Source organism: Ochotona curzoniae, unplaced genomic scaffold, assembly GCF_017591425.1.
Source record: "Ochotona curzoniae isolate NIBS_2020 unplaced genomic scaffold, NIBS_Ocur_1.0 contig_2599, whole genome shotgun sequence".
Classification (NCBI taxonomy): domain Eukaryota; kingdom Metazoa; phylum Chordata; class Mammalia; order Lagomorpha; family Ochotonidae; genus Ochotona; species Ochotona curzoniae.
In genome coordinates, this window is record NW_024465520.1 from 2013519 (window position 1) to 2028516 (window position 14998).

At 44.0% G+C, this 14998-nt stretch overlaps 1 protein-coding gene across 1 annotated transcript in view; it reads right to left on the reverse strand.

Moving 5' to 3' along the window:
- Positions 1–14998, reverse strand: part of SLC9A9 (solute carrier family 9 member A9) — a 562224-nt gene that overhangs the window by 515551 nt on the left and 31675 nt on the right. The window contains exons 3-4 of the mRNA XM_040974753.1: positions 4207–4284; positions 2652–2728 (exon numbers count right to left, since the gene is read on the reverse strand). Coding sequence (XP_040830687.1) covers positions 2652–2728; positions 4207–4284 — 155 coding nt within the window. The remainder of the gene's footprint in view (positions 1–2651; positions 2729–4206; positions 4285–14998) is intronic.

Here is a 14998-nt window from a genome sequence, read left to right on the forward strand (position 1 = left end):
TGGCATCTTAGCCCATGTAGATTGATTCATATGATTTTGTTTTTAGTGTTACTAGTCAACAAAGAGAAGGAAAATAGTTTTTTTTTTTTTACATTAATAACTTGATTCTGGAACCAAACTCTCATTGACTAATCCCAGCTCATTCCTGAGTGTGGTGTTATTTCTACACAACCTCCCTGGGTTCATCTGCTGAGTATAATAGTTATCTACTTAATAGGATTCTTTTAGGATTAAATGAGATAATCCAAGAAAGTGCTTTATAAAAGGGCACAGTTGTGACAAGCAGGAAATAAATGCTTGATGTGTCTCCTTTTACTATTAATTTGCCAAAAAAATAAACAGTCATTTTCCACAGTGTCTCATATGATGGGACGTCAATTTGGCTTGAATTTAAGTAGATGCTTCTCCTTCCTATATCCTGAGATTATATGTTACAGACAGCATAAAACACATTTTTGTTTCCCATCCCAAAGAAGTGGACTTGCCAATACTCAGCCGTCATTGCTGCCTACGGGTCACGTGTCAATTCGCCTGTTACCTCCCATGGGCCCAATCCAAGGGTTGCGTCAATTCCTTTCTGGTTCCCCCCTCTCTTGTGTGAGATGTTCTTGGACCCATCCTCTGCCAGCACGCATGCTCCGTGGGACTGTTGGCCATCTGCGTGGCAGCACCTCCGTTAGGAGTGCCAGGTCTCTTCCTTCCAGTGGAGCTGCTCCAGAGACTCTAACTCTCCTAGTTCTTATGGCGGTTCGCTCGCATGAGTTCAGGCCGTCTCCACTTCCTGCCGAGCCCATGCTGAGCGCCTCTTCAGAGATCTTCCCACGGCCGCTTTTTCCCCACTTTAGGATTTCCTCCCGTTACAGAGCCACCAAAACGACTGTCCTAAAATATTGATATGACTCTCTCATCCTCAAGTAATGAGTCTCCAATGCTTTCCTTTTCCTTGTTAGATGAGGCCCTGACGTCTGTAATTTGCCTCTCCCCTTCGCCCTTCAACCTGACAGCCCTCCTTCAGAAGTCACCCCATGTTGTATGCAGTTCAGACAAAGGGTATGGTCGCAAAGCTTTATCAAAACTACAGTTCCAGGCAAATTACTTTTCCTAACAAATTCTTACTTGTAATCTTTTAATCGTACATCTCAAAGACTCTTGCCAGCTTTGAAATTTAAATATTAAGGAGCGGTGAACTAACAGAACAGAAAAATCCCCCCAGAACATGCTTTCTGAAGGATCAAGTACACTGTTCAATCAGGTTCAATGCCACACGGATGAGGCTCCGTGCACGCATCCCTCAAGTCTTGAACATCGTGTGCGGAATGTGTTGCTCTTTCATTGCCTTCACGACTCTGGATATTTTCATATAATTTAGTTCAAGGTGTTCTAGACTCGGCTCAAAAAAAGTTAAGCAAAGCGTTCAACATAAACCAGCCCCGGCTTTTAGGTTCCAGTAAGGAGATCCCCTGGCACCTCTGCACCCTGCTACAGGGTCACACTAAAGGCCTCATACGAGAAGGGCTGGAGGTGTAACTACAGTGTTTTCATTGTCAGTCTCTTATGATTACCACAGCTGTAGGCACTAAAACCCAAGGTAGAGTTGACCACATCAGTCTAAGAAGTCTACATTATCATTCTAACTGCACTTAGACATTTTTCAAAAAGGTTTATTTTTATTGCAAAGTCAGATATACAGAGAGGAGGAGAGACAGACAGGAAGATTTCTGTCTGCTGATTCACTCCCCAAGAAGCCACAATGGCCAGAACTAAGCCAATCTGAAGCCAGGAGCCAGGAGACTCTTCTGGGTCCCCCATATGGGTGCAGGGTCCCAAAGCCTTGGGCCATCCTCGACTGTCCTCCCAGGCCACAAGCAGGGATCTGGATGGGAAGCAGAGCCGCCAGGATTAGAATGCGGGCCCATAGGGGATCCTGGCATGTTCAAGGCGAGGACTCCAGCCACGAGGCTACCTTGCCGGGTCTAGTTGGACATTTTTTTGTGCAGTGAAGTGAAGTTTAATATATTGCATTGGATTATAAGCGAATTGGATTGGTTTCATCACATTGGATCCTGTTTTGCTTTATGATAAGCTGAGACTATGTAGTTTGATTTAGGGCTCAGAGCATAACTAATACAATATAATGAAGGCAGGGCTGGGGGTGTCTACTGTATTATACAACGTGCCGGCGGTCCTGCATTGAACAACTCTGCTGATGCTCGGACACATCTGTTTCAGGTTGCTTCCCTGTAAATTTCCCCTTGGAGAGCTAACCCTTGACACAGAGTTACTACTGTACCCTTGTCCATCTCAAGTAAAACCCCAGCAAAGAAAACGGGAAGAGGATGCAGAATGCCTCTGCTTTGTTGAAACTTCAAGGAAACTGGACACAAGGTGCTTCATGGAACTCAGGCCAAACCGTACACTCTCCTGAAGTTCAGAAGACTGACACCTGGCAGTCCAATGACCTTGGCATTCATTGGAAGCCTTATGTTAATCAGCAAAGACAGAAGCCTCGGAATCATGTCAGAAATGTGTGAGTATATGTGAATTCCAGGACATACAATTTTCCAGTCAGTGCAAGTACAGGAAGCGTGTCCTCCCTCCCACAGACTAGGTTACCACTGGCCCCTAGAATTCAAGCTCCAAATGTCACTTACCCTATGACAATGCATGAGATGGCAGTCCCCAAGAAGGCGTATGTTAAAATAGATCCTAAGTTTTGAAAAAAGTGTCTCTGGAGAGGAAAAAATAGATTGTATAGAGTACATCAGCATTTTTTTTCTCTTAGCATAACAGAAAATAAAAAGAAAAGCATTCATTTCACAAGCCCTCCCTTTACTGTTCAGAGAAAATTTTGTTTGCAAGTGTCAATCTGGGTCATCTTTTGCGAAAACAGATTTCACTGATTTATGCAATAAAAAGGTAAAAGCAATGAAACAGGAAGAAAGCAAAGCATGCGCATCTGGAAGTTGACAGTGTAAGGATGAAAGAACCACCTGCCAGAACAAACTGGATCCAAGAGGGAGGGAATGGGTCAGGGCAGAACTCAGGCAGAACTCAGGCAGGATGTTGGACAATTCAGGGAAGACACTGTTTTCAAGCTATTTACTTATAAATATAACCCCTCTAAAATACTATTCTAAGATTATCAGTTGTCTTTTGGCTTTTATTGGGTCTCTGACATCTTCAACTTATGTCTTATGAATGTAACGAAGCCAAATTTAAACAGCAATTGACTTGGCTTTACTGAATCAGATGCCTGGTACTGGGACGGGAGATGAGTCAAAAGATGAGCTCAATAAATCCAGCCTCCACTCGAGTGGCTGCTTAGGAAAACTTCCCGTCCTTCACACAGGACCTGAACGGCCAGAACTGACAGCAAGAGGGAGCCTGAAGAACACAAATTAGTCAGGTCTGTGCTGAGCAGGCTGCCTGGCTGCTGGAAGCCATGGGCAGCCCGGGGGGAGCAGGGCCCCTGGCTGTGCACTGCTCCACCGAGGAGAGCAGCTTGTTTTCTCTGTCTCAGGATCCCACGGGCACAAGGGGACATCAGCACTGAACGCTAGTCACGTGAAATGCTAACTTGCAAAAGATGCACTGAGCCTGTGCCCAAGAATTGTCAGGTGAGGGCACAAAAACAGCCCTTGCCGCTCTCCCAGAGGACCACGAGTTTTCCTGATTTGGCATCTCCTGCTGGATAAACCCAATGGGAACTAGTCGGTGAACCCTTTGTTTAGACTCCCATAGGATAAACCACGGGATGGAAGTATGATGCAAGCCACATTATGCCATTTTACAATTTTCTAGGCGCCACCCTAAAACAAGAAAACATGAAACTAATTTTGATGTTTCACTTACCTCAACATGTTTAAAATACTACCATTTAAACATGAGATTAACGTAAAATATTGCAGAGATAATTTTGCATTTTTGTTCTCAATACAAGTCTTCAACATCCAGAATGCCTTTATAATTAAAGCGCATCTCATTTCAACTAGCCACGTGTTCAGGGCTCAGAACTGCACCTGCTTAACCGCCTGCTGTCACATAGGTTAGGCCCACAAGGATCGAAGCATCTTGGATTTTTATCACGGAATCTGAGGCAATGATGTTTTTACTAAGCAGGCAAGCCCATGAAATAAATAACTGCTTTTTCATCAGTGCTGGTAACAGCTTTGCTTAGCAACAAAAGAAGAAAAACATCAAGTTTACCTTCTTCAGACTGTAGCCGGCATGAAATATAATTGGTGGCAGCAAGACATTGAAGAATATCTCTGGGTCAAATGTCATCTGCCAGAAAAGACAAATGCACAGTTAGAAAGCTATTCGGGCCATTAAAAATGCATTGCAGATGTGTGCGACAATGTGTCTCTATCCTCAAATAAGAAGACGCCAAGGAAACAGTTACCTGGACAGCAATGAGACTAGATTTTCAGCCTCACCCACACATATGATGCCAGGATGTGAAAATTGTAACTGCTACTACAGGACTATACAACTGTGATAATATGCAGGAAAATGGAGGGAGAGGAAAGTGGGGATGGAGGAGGGGGGGGGGAAATAGCTGTCTCTACCCATCTGTGTCTTAGAAAATAATTACTTTGAAAATTAAATTTAAAAATGTTTGACAAGAGTTAACAGCTGTTCCTTCTAGGTTCATATGAAGTGGTTTTGTTTTTTTTAAATTGATTTATTTTATCGGATTTAGTTAATTTATTTTATTGGAAAGGCAGATACGCACATTGGAGGAGAGACAGAGATCTTCCATCCATTGATTCACTCCTTAAATGACCACAATGGCTGGCACTGTGCCAATCCAAAGCCAGAAGCCAGAAGCCTCTTCTGGGCCTCCCACATGGGTGCTGAGTCCCAAGGCTTTGGGCCGTCCTTGACTGCTTTCTGAGACCACAGGCAGGGAGCTGGATGGGAAGCGGGACTACCGGGATTAGAACCAGTGCCCACGTGGGATCCCAGTGTGTTCAAGATGAGGACTTTAGCTGCTAGGCCACCACACTGCGCCCTACGTGAAGTGTTTTAGTAGCTATGTAATTAGCACAAATGAAAACAGAATAAAATACAAACTTTGAAATTCCTAAATATAGTGTAGCAATAAAGTAATATTTTAAATATAAAACCCTATGTACTTCTTATTTGGCTAACAACACTAATAGCACCAACAAACTTCATGAAATACAACTAACAACAATAAAAAAGGCAATGAAATCTAATCTGGGAAGGAAATCATTCATTGTTTATCAGTCATTAATTCCCCATTCTTTGTTTTATTTTTTCTGATGAAATGAGCTGGTGGTATTCAACTGTCTTGACTTCTGACAATGAATTATTCAAAGTTCTTCCCAAATAACAAATACTGAGAAAATTTTCTCTTCACTTTCTCTGTTGTTATCCTACTCTAAGCTTCTTCATTTGTTTTTCAAACTCCTTGGAGAAACAGACATAGAAATGAAAGTGAGCTTTTCTAACATTTGATGCCCTTTTTTCACATATGTTAAATTTGGTCCAAAATATCCAAGGATGACCTGATATGAAGCACAGTGAGATGAGAAATTCTCACATCCAACGCAATATTTGCCATTTGCTGGACCATCTTCACGAGAAACCTCATTGAAGCTCCCCTTCCCGGACCCTGCGCTCCATCCGGTCCCAACAGAACAGCGGTGGGAAGGCGAAAGCTGACAGCCTTCGTGTCCGGATGGCGGCTCCCCTGACCCAGCTGGAGTGGCAGGTTCCTGATTCGGCCTCATTCAGTCCCAATGACAATCATTTAGAGAACAGGCCAGTGGATGGAGGATGCCCCTCTCCGTCTCTCTGCCTCTTCCTTCCTTTCTCTTTCTCTGGCCTACACGCCTCCCTCCCACCCTCTCTACCACTCTGCCTTTCAAATAAATGAATAAATAGAGAAGGAAATGATACATGATAGTGTCATGCGTACGTCTGAAAGGTTTTCCTAAGTACTGGAACGATGAGAAGCCTTTAACGGTGAGGCTGGAAGGGACTTCAAAAAGTTTGTGGAAAATGTGATAAAACATATGGGCTTGTTTGGCTGAAAAAAGTTTCATAATAGTGCAAAATGTGTATTTTGGAAAAACGGCATGATTTCAAAATTGTTTTTGCACTGGAGCAGCCAGATTTGGATCAGCACGCTGTGCGATAGGGGCGTCCCGAGAGGGATGCGGGTTCTTGAGAGGCAGCTTAACTGGCTCTGCCACAACACCGCCCCTACCTTCCCTTTTCAGGCATGCGTTCTTCCTCCTTTGCTAAGGCTGGGCCTCAAAAGTTACTTCCCTGGGAAATCTTTCTGATCTTTAAGTCCAAGTGATCGTGTTTTCTTCTGTACCTTTTCATCACACTGAACCCACTGTGGAGAGTCCTGTGACCCAGAACAGACTTCGTGGGAACACTGCTTTGTGTTTGCATTTTCCCTGTTACATGAGGAGCTTATCAAGGGCCGTGCGGATGGCTTTGTCAATGCTGCATCACTTGCATCCTCCCCCCGCCCCAGTGCCTAGCATTGTTGTTAAATACACATTTGCTCAATTGTAACGCAGAAGTAAATTGGTGAGTCAAATCTGTTTGAATGGAATGGGATGATTCTTGCATCACAGGTCAATTTTGTTTGAGTAGAAATTAAGGAAAGCTTCTTCTGGCTCTACTCTCCACCTGGGCCTCCTGAGGCTTCTCAGCCCGCCCTTTGCCATAGCGACCCTCTCACTCTCCAAATCTAATCAATATTTAATTAACATTTAATTCATTCATATGGGGTGGAGGCACATGGAGCCAGGTTATCTCCCACACCGCAGTTAGCACCCATGGGTGCCGCATGTCCTCACGGCCCCGTCCTTGTCCTGAGCCCTCCACAGCTCTCCCAGCTCTCTCCTTGACTCACTCGGCACTGTTATTCCATATCTCTTGCCCCCACCTTCCATGATTTAAAACCATCAGAAGTGGGATGTGATGGGTCCAGCTTATCTTGTCCCCTGAGGCCCAGGCACTGGCCTGGGCACAGACAGGCTGACTTTGGGTAGGTGACGATTTCCAGGTGTACTGGCATGGTTCCCACCAGGCTGAGAATGCGGAGAAACGGAGCTGCAGAGAGAAACGGCCCTGGGCTGGCAGATATGCCAATAGAGACTGACAAGATATGCCAATAGAGGCTGCGGCTGGCATGAGAAAGCAGCTGATCAGTGCCTTAAGAGAATCACGTGACTGACTGTTAAGTGACCCTGGTAGAAGAAGATGGGCCTGGGGGGAAGAGAGCAGTTCCCAGGTTTGCGGGAAGACAGAAAGGGCAATTGGCGGATGGGATGCTAGGGTGAGCGCAAAAGCAAGAAACCAATCCCAGGATTTCTGCATAAGTAATTAAGAAAGCCCAAAGTCCGTGGCTGCTCATCAGACGCATCGCTGACCGACATCTAGGAAGCACTTTATTATTTACTTATTTTATGTACTGTTAAAGAAAATAGTTTTGCTGTCACACACTGCACGTATCTAGAAAATACACTGTGACACAGACACCATGAAACACCTGCCATTTCTTCCATTGGATCGGCTCATTCACAAACCTGCGTGTACAAATCCCACGGAATGCAATGTCCAATGGGGAAAGCGAAGTCCATGATTTTCCCATGCCATACACCAAGCCAACATGTTGCAGTAGTTTAGTTTTCAGAAAATCTGTTTCATTCCACCCAGTTCCCCAGTTTATAAGTTATTGTGGGTCGTGGATACATTTAATCTCAGTCTGAAAATTTTATGATGGATTTCAGTGAGAAGCATTCATTTGGGCATGGAAGCGCTTAGCTCCCTCTTCTTCGGCTTTTAACCCATGAAAACCAAGGCAATAAGTTAACAGGAAAGCAGACCGTTCAAAGGTGCGATTTCAGGCTCTTGTTACCATGTGTGTGATCTGGAGCAGTGTAGAGGACTAAGCGCTCAGAGCCAAGCTTCCTGGGTTCGAATCGCATGCATGCTCTTTTTCTATTTTAACCCTTTGTGCTGCCATTTTCTCATCCTTACAATGAGCACAATGATGTGGAAACCACATCTGAAGGTAATTTCAAGCATAAAGACTGAAAGAATGAATATCTGTAAAGCTTTCCTGTCAACGGCTAGCATCTTGCAAGCACTGTTTTCAAGAGATTTATTTTTGTTTGAAAGGCAGAATTATGGAGAGAAGGAAAGAGAGAGATTTTTCCATATGCTGGTTCACTCTCCAAATGGTGCCAATGGCCAGAACTGAGCTATCCTGAAGCCAGAAGTGAAGCAAATTCTTCCAAGTTTCCCATATGGGTGGGCCTGGGTCACCATCCAATGCTTCCAGGATGTAAGCAGGAAGCTGGATTGGAAGTGGAGCAACTGGGACATAAACCAGTATACCCCATAGGATACCAGCACCACAGGAAGCTTAGCCTACTGTGCCACAGCACTGGCCCCCTAAAGAAGCACTTTTTAAGAACGTATTATTGAAAAGTAAAATATGTGAACAAATATTATCAAGTTTTACTATTTTTTTTTTTACAAACCATCCATTATCGGGAAGATTTACAATCATGTGAAATGTACATGAAACCTTAATTTTCCAAGTTTATTCTTTTTGCTAAGATGATCATAAATGCCATGATGGGCCTCTTTTTTACAAGGTTTCTTTGAGAGTATGCTAACTGCATATTTGAAAATGCAAGGCACAGAGGCATCTGAGAGCTTGAAGGACAAAGCAGGGCAGCTAGAGTCTTCAGGAGGAGAGAGACAGTATGACAACCTCCTGGACAGAAAACTCCTTGCCTTCACAGCTTTTCTGCAAAACAACAACAACAACCAAACAAAAAAGAAACAAAAAACCCTGGGCTAATCACTCACCGGGAGCATTTCAATAATCAGAATGCCTGTTCCCCAGCATGTAGGTTAACAAATGTGCCATTGCATTGTATCTTCTGGAGCAGCCAGATGAAACTGGCAGGCTGGGAAGGGCATGCGGCCACGAGGACTGATTTGTGTATACAAAACAGATTTGTGTTCCTTTCAGTCTTGCTGCAAGCTAGGAGCTGCTAAATCAGACTTCTGCGAGAAACTCCAAACCCAGACAATTTCTCATAAAGGCTGGAGCTGCCGCTGTACCAACCTCCAGATGGGAATTCCACGTGGCATTTTCCCCAGCCTGGGTGTTCAAATCCTACCTTGGAGGTGAGGTTGTTTTCAAGGCAGGGCCAATGAAAACGTCTCATTGGAATGTGAGAGGCCAAAGAAATCTAAGCCAATGAGAGAAGGGGCAGAGCAAAAAGCTGAAAAGGCTCTGGCTAAGGCACTTCCATTAGCCTTTGAAGAGATCCATCTTTGGGGCAGGCGTTTGGCCCAGAGTTGCAGGTGTCTCTTGGAACACCTACATCTCCTGTTGGAGAGCCTGGGTTTGAGCGTTTTGAGCCTTCACTCTGCTTCTGATTGCAGCTTCTTGAAGACATGCACTCTGGCTAGCTAACAGCTCCAGGCCATGGGTCCCTGCTGGCCACGTGGCAGACCCAGATTTCATTCCAGCCTGTAGTTTTGACCTGGTACAGCCTCAGCCTCAGCTGTTACAAGCACTGGAGGAGAGGTGATATCTTGTCTGTTTCTCTCTCTCAACCTTTCACATAAATAAAAATAATTTGCTAAAAAGATATCAATCTTATAGGCAATGAAGGCCCAGCAGAATTTTTCTCAAAGATGTGCAATATGGCAGCCATTGGGCACAAGGTCTCTTGAGCTCTTGAATAGTAGCTAATGCAACTCAAGATCTGACTATTATTATTTCAACACCAGGGGCTCAGGACAACTGAACAGCACATTTATAAACAATCACTGGAATTTATACATCATATGATTTGGGGTTTCTTCAATTAAAAAATCGTATTGATATTTATGGAGTAGAATATGACATTTCCTTTTATTCCCTTTGTGCTCCTAGAAGGAACTGAAAAAATATTAGGACACTGATTTTGCCATATTCATTTCATATGTAGCTATTTCACACATATACAGGAATGCTGTTTTTCTTGAAAACAAGGATATTAATAGCACATACATGGGATTCCTGACATTTGTAACAAAATGGTCAGAGCCTGTGCGCTTACTTACATATCACACAGAAAATAATATATAGACAAAGTATAAAGTTTTGTAGTAGTAATTGTAGTTACTACTATGTCTTCATGAAATTATACCATCTATATGATGACATATCCCCCTTTCCCCATTTGGGATCAGTGTCATAAATCCCACTTCATTTTAAAATGATTTTTCACACCATATAAGACGTGGCTAATTTGGAGCATCAAAAAGACCACTATTTTTGAGGTGGAAGCATTCTGCGTTTCAACACAGCAGTAGAATTTTTAAATATTAGGATTTTTAAAGACTAGAATTCAATTCTTAAAGACATATTTATGGGGAAAGAGAAATGTTTTTTTTTTTTTCCTCTCAATATTTTCATATAGCTACAGCAAGTTTGAAATATTATCTCACATGTAGCACCAATATTTTGGCCAGCTGTGGCCCAGATATATATTTACACCATCAATTCTAAAGCCTCCCAGAGTAGAAAAGAAACGCATGAAATTTCCAAATTTAGCAGAAAGCTATAGACATAAAATTTCCTTTGTGCCTGGGCATTAAATGACTAAACATGACTTATAAAAGATAAAATACCAGTGTTCTGCTCAACTATTAAATAAATAATCATGAGAAAAACCACCCTGTACAGGACTGTGACTTGGGTAGTATATTTCTCCCAAAAAGTTCTTCGAAAAATACTGTTTCATTAATTCTGACAACAGTCCTGAGCGGTAGCTGGCAAATGCAATGACCCTGATTTTCCAGACATAGAAGAAGAAATTAGCAGCAAGTGCAGTGTCAGTCAAGGCTGTCAGTGGGAGCTGGGTACATATGCACGGGCAAACCAAATGTTGACTTTGCAAGGGACCACCAGGCAAACCTAGCCACTTGAAACAAGATTTAGCAGTGTTCAGGAGAAGTCAGAATGAATAAGGGTTTTGCTATTTGGGCAACTGCTGATTCCCCTGGAAGAGTAAAAATGAACAAAATTGTACATTGACACTTTATGCTTTAAAAATTGAATGACCCTCTTCTTGCTGCAGAGAAATTGAAGATACTTTATAGCAGTGTACATGGATTCCATAAGGGCTATTGCTGAAGGCAGAAAGGACACTGCTTAATCTCAGTACGAGGCATTGAGATCAGCTGTGATTCAGTTCTCCAGCACAGACACGCTCTGAGTTTGCTGAGCCTGCAAGAAGGCTTGCTGTTGCCAGCAGCACGTGAGCTGGCTTTGGAATTCCAGGTTGGCATCTTTCCATGGTGCACCAGCAGGCACTTTGCCTCTTTGGGGAACAACAGGCGAGCATCCCCTAAGTCATGGAGGAAATCATTGGTCCCCTTCAGTACAGTGGGCATCGAGTAAATTAAAAACATGCCCAATTTCTACAGTAAATGTAAATATATTGCCAACTCAAATTTGAGCTTCGTGTGTATTCTAATCTTAATCTTCTAAATGTTCACTTATTTATTTTAGAGAAAAGACAGGGTTCCCACCTGCTGCTTCATTTCCCAACCTCCTACAAGGGCTGCAAACTGAGAATGCTACCCAGATTCTTCATGAGGAACCTGAGGAGCCATCATTGTTGCCTCCTGGGGTCCGCACTAGTGGGAAGCTGGAATCAGGAAGTAGAGCCAAACTTTGACCCCTGCTCCTCTAATGTGGGATGCGGCCATTTTAGCCACTAGGCAAATGCCCACCCCATATGGCTTTTTTCAATATTTATTGAGTTTTAAATTTTATTGAAAAGGGAAAAGGACAGAGATCTTCCATCTGCTGGCTCATTCCCAAACGCCTACAGCAGGTGGGGCTGGTCCAGCCTAATGCCTGGAACCGTAATCTTCAGTCAGGGTCTGCCCTGCAGGTGGCAGGGATTCAGCTGCTGGAGTTTTCAGCTGCTGCATTCCAGGATACACATTAGCAGGAAGCTGGACCTGGGAGCAGAGCTGGGGTTTGAACTCAGGAACTTTCCTACTGTCTGCAAGAAATGAGATGCCAAATGCCTGCTCCTCCATGCATTTTTGATACAAACAGGAGACTGCAATGAAAACCCGACTTACTATGCTTCATATGTCTTGACTTACTATGCATTATATGTCTGGAACACAGACGGCTCAATGACGTCTGTTTCCTGTACTCTGCTCCAAGTGATACTTTAAGAAGCTTAAGAGTGAGTCAAAGAGGAACAGACTCACAATGCTTAATGAAAATACCTGAGTACTAATTACATAAAATTGATCTAGCCACTTACTATCTCAGAGTCTGTCTTATCATTTGGACTACAGGCATGGAAAAGCTACTTTGTAGAGTTGTTTGTCAAGAGTCAATGTAATTACTTTAAAAGGTTCTCTTTGGTGCTCGGTTCTATTTTTCAAAAAGATTTCATTGATCTTGAATCCAAGTGACAGGAAAGGTTGGTTGGGGGTCAGAAAACAGAAGGTAGCCTTGAAGCATGGACAGACAAGGGGCAGTTCTCTAAGGTTGCTGGGGGAGTTTGGCCCCACCGGGGGACTGTCAGAGTGTGAGCCCCTCTCAAATAAGGTTGAGATGGCTTATACTTTGTTCATTCAAACATGGAGATGAGTTGAGCTACTTTGCACAAGCAAGATAAGCTAATAAAATGGCTATTGGGAGTATACATATGTGTGACCTCTAAGAAGGGTAGTTGGCCAGAGTCTTCAAGAGATTGACTGTTGTACACTATTTGGTTCAGAAATATCAGAGAAGGTACCTGCAAATGTAAGGGGGCTTCCAGAAGTTCACAGGAAACACATACTATGAAACAGTGACTGGATTTCAAACCCTTTTCAGTAAACGTAAACTTATCTTTTACTTCTTTTTCCCATGAACTCTATGTGAGGGAGCGGTGTGGAGTTAGAACCTGGATAAGACCAATTTTGGCCCCTAAGGGAAAAGCTTTGTAGTTTTCCCAAAGCTGTACATTTTATTCATTGGTTTTGTTTGTTTGCTTGCTTTGAAAAGCAGAGACACAGAGCTCTCACCAAAACAGGGCTAGGTCGATCTGGAAGGCAGAAGCCAAAAGCTCAGTTCAGTACTCCCGTGGAGGTGGGGACTCAGGCATTTGAACCACGGCCGTGTGCTTCCCCCCAGGTCTGCCTTAACAAGAAGCAGGAGTCAGGATTCAGATCCAGGAGGCAAACCCAGGAGTGCAAAAAAAAAAAAAAAAAGGGAAAGGAAAGGACAGGAAGTGCAGAAAAAGATGCCACAGCACAATGAGAAAGCAGCCAAAGATAAAAGGACAATCAGAGAAAAGCAGAATGTAGCCTGGGGCCAGACAGCCGGAGGGAGGCGAGCGCAGGCAGGAGCTGTCTTCCAGAGGCAGGGCCGCCAGGTTCCTCAACAGAACCACCACACCCAGTGAAACTGCCTTTAGATGCACCAGCACCTTCTCTGACTCATCCCTCAGGCCTGCACTGGCTCCAGCTTTCTCCCCATCACTCACACGGATCTGAAATGCAATGAACACAAAGAGGGACAACAATGCAAAGCCCTGAAATGAGCCAACATCTTCTCCCAGGCTGCAAGGAGAGAGGGACTGGGGAAAAGGTGATGCCAGGTACCCTCCCTGGATATCAGAGGGGGAGAATCAAAGAGAAAATAACAAAATTCCTACTCAAGAAGTGAATCCCATTTTTTTTTTTATTGGCTTCAACTAAGAAGCGAATGCAGAGGTGTAAGCCAAGGGCAAGGAGAGCGGTGAGAGAGCAGGAACCAAGGCTTCCAAACTCTTGGGGGGAGAGGCTTTGGGCAGGTGCTCAGGAACATGCAAGCGGGGGGAGGGAGCAGAGGGGCAGCAGGGGAGAACAGGACCCAGCGCACAAAGGGCACAAAAGAATGCAAAGTTTCAGCACTGGGAGAAGTCTTGCTGCATACACACATCCGTGGTCTTCCTGCTTAGGGCTTCCTTCCTTTGTCCTGGTGTTTGCCACTAAGCCCTTGTTCTGGCAGGCACTTGTAGGACAGGGGGCGCCGCATGTGAGCTGCTGTTTAACAAACCCCTGTGGGTCTCCAGGCAGGGTTGAGCTGCCTGAAAGGTCCAGCTAGGGGAGTGTGGGAAGAGGTGGCAGTTGCTCCAGGCGCCCGTCATGCCTGCCCTCCCACTCCTGGCTGGCCTCCTTCACCTTCACCTCTTCAACCTTCTGGGAAACTATGTGAGACACGCATCCAGTGAAGGCTGCCTCTGCTGGCAATCCTTTGCAATCCACAGAGATCAAGAGAAGCGTGTGGGCTGCTGCGGGGCACACAGAGGCAGCACAGAACCCGGGAACCCTGAGCCCCAGAGGCTTCCCTTTCACACCCTTGATCTGGATTTTGCTTCTAAGAAGTTTTAAATGATGAATCAGAGTTGAAGTCTTCCTTCCACTCCTCCCACAAAGGCACCAGATGTCCTAGCTTTCTGCGACTGCCCTTCTCCCGTGTCGTTAAATGTGGGCCCCTCAGCAGTCACTGTCATTACTAACGACGTAGTTTCTAATTCTGCAGAAATTTCATCAGCAAGGTCTTTCTGTGCCCTGCTCTTAAAAACACAGGACCAACTCCAAAGTCAAGTGCTTCCCATTACACTGATTATTTAAAAGTCTGCAAAAAAGATTCAGTTCTGAATACTAAATTAATAAGGCAGTTAACAAGTTCTCCATCTGATTTACACCACACAGAAGAAAAAAATATATATGTTAAAAAAAGATGTTGGAAATTCAGCAAAACCTATCATGAAATACTGTGAGATTACCTAGTTTTTAATGTGATAATACTTGCCTATCCTAAAATGAACATCTTGTAAAGTTATCATGTAGGAACTTATATCACAAATATAATAGAGCCACTTAATGAAGTTCTTAAAATAACAAAGTTTGAACATCTGAGTTACAATGAAACCTT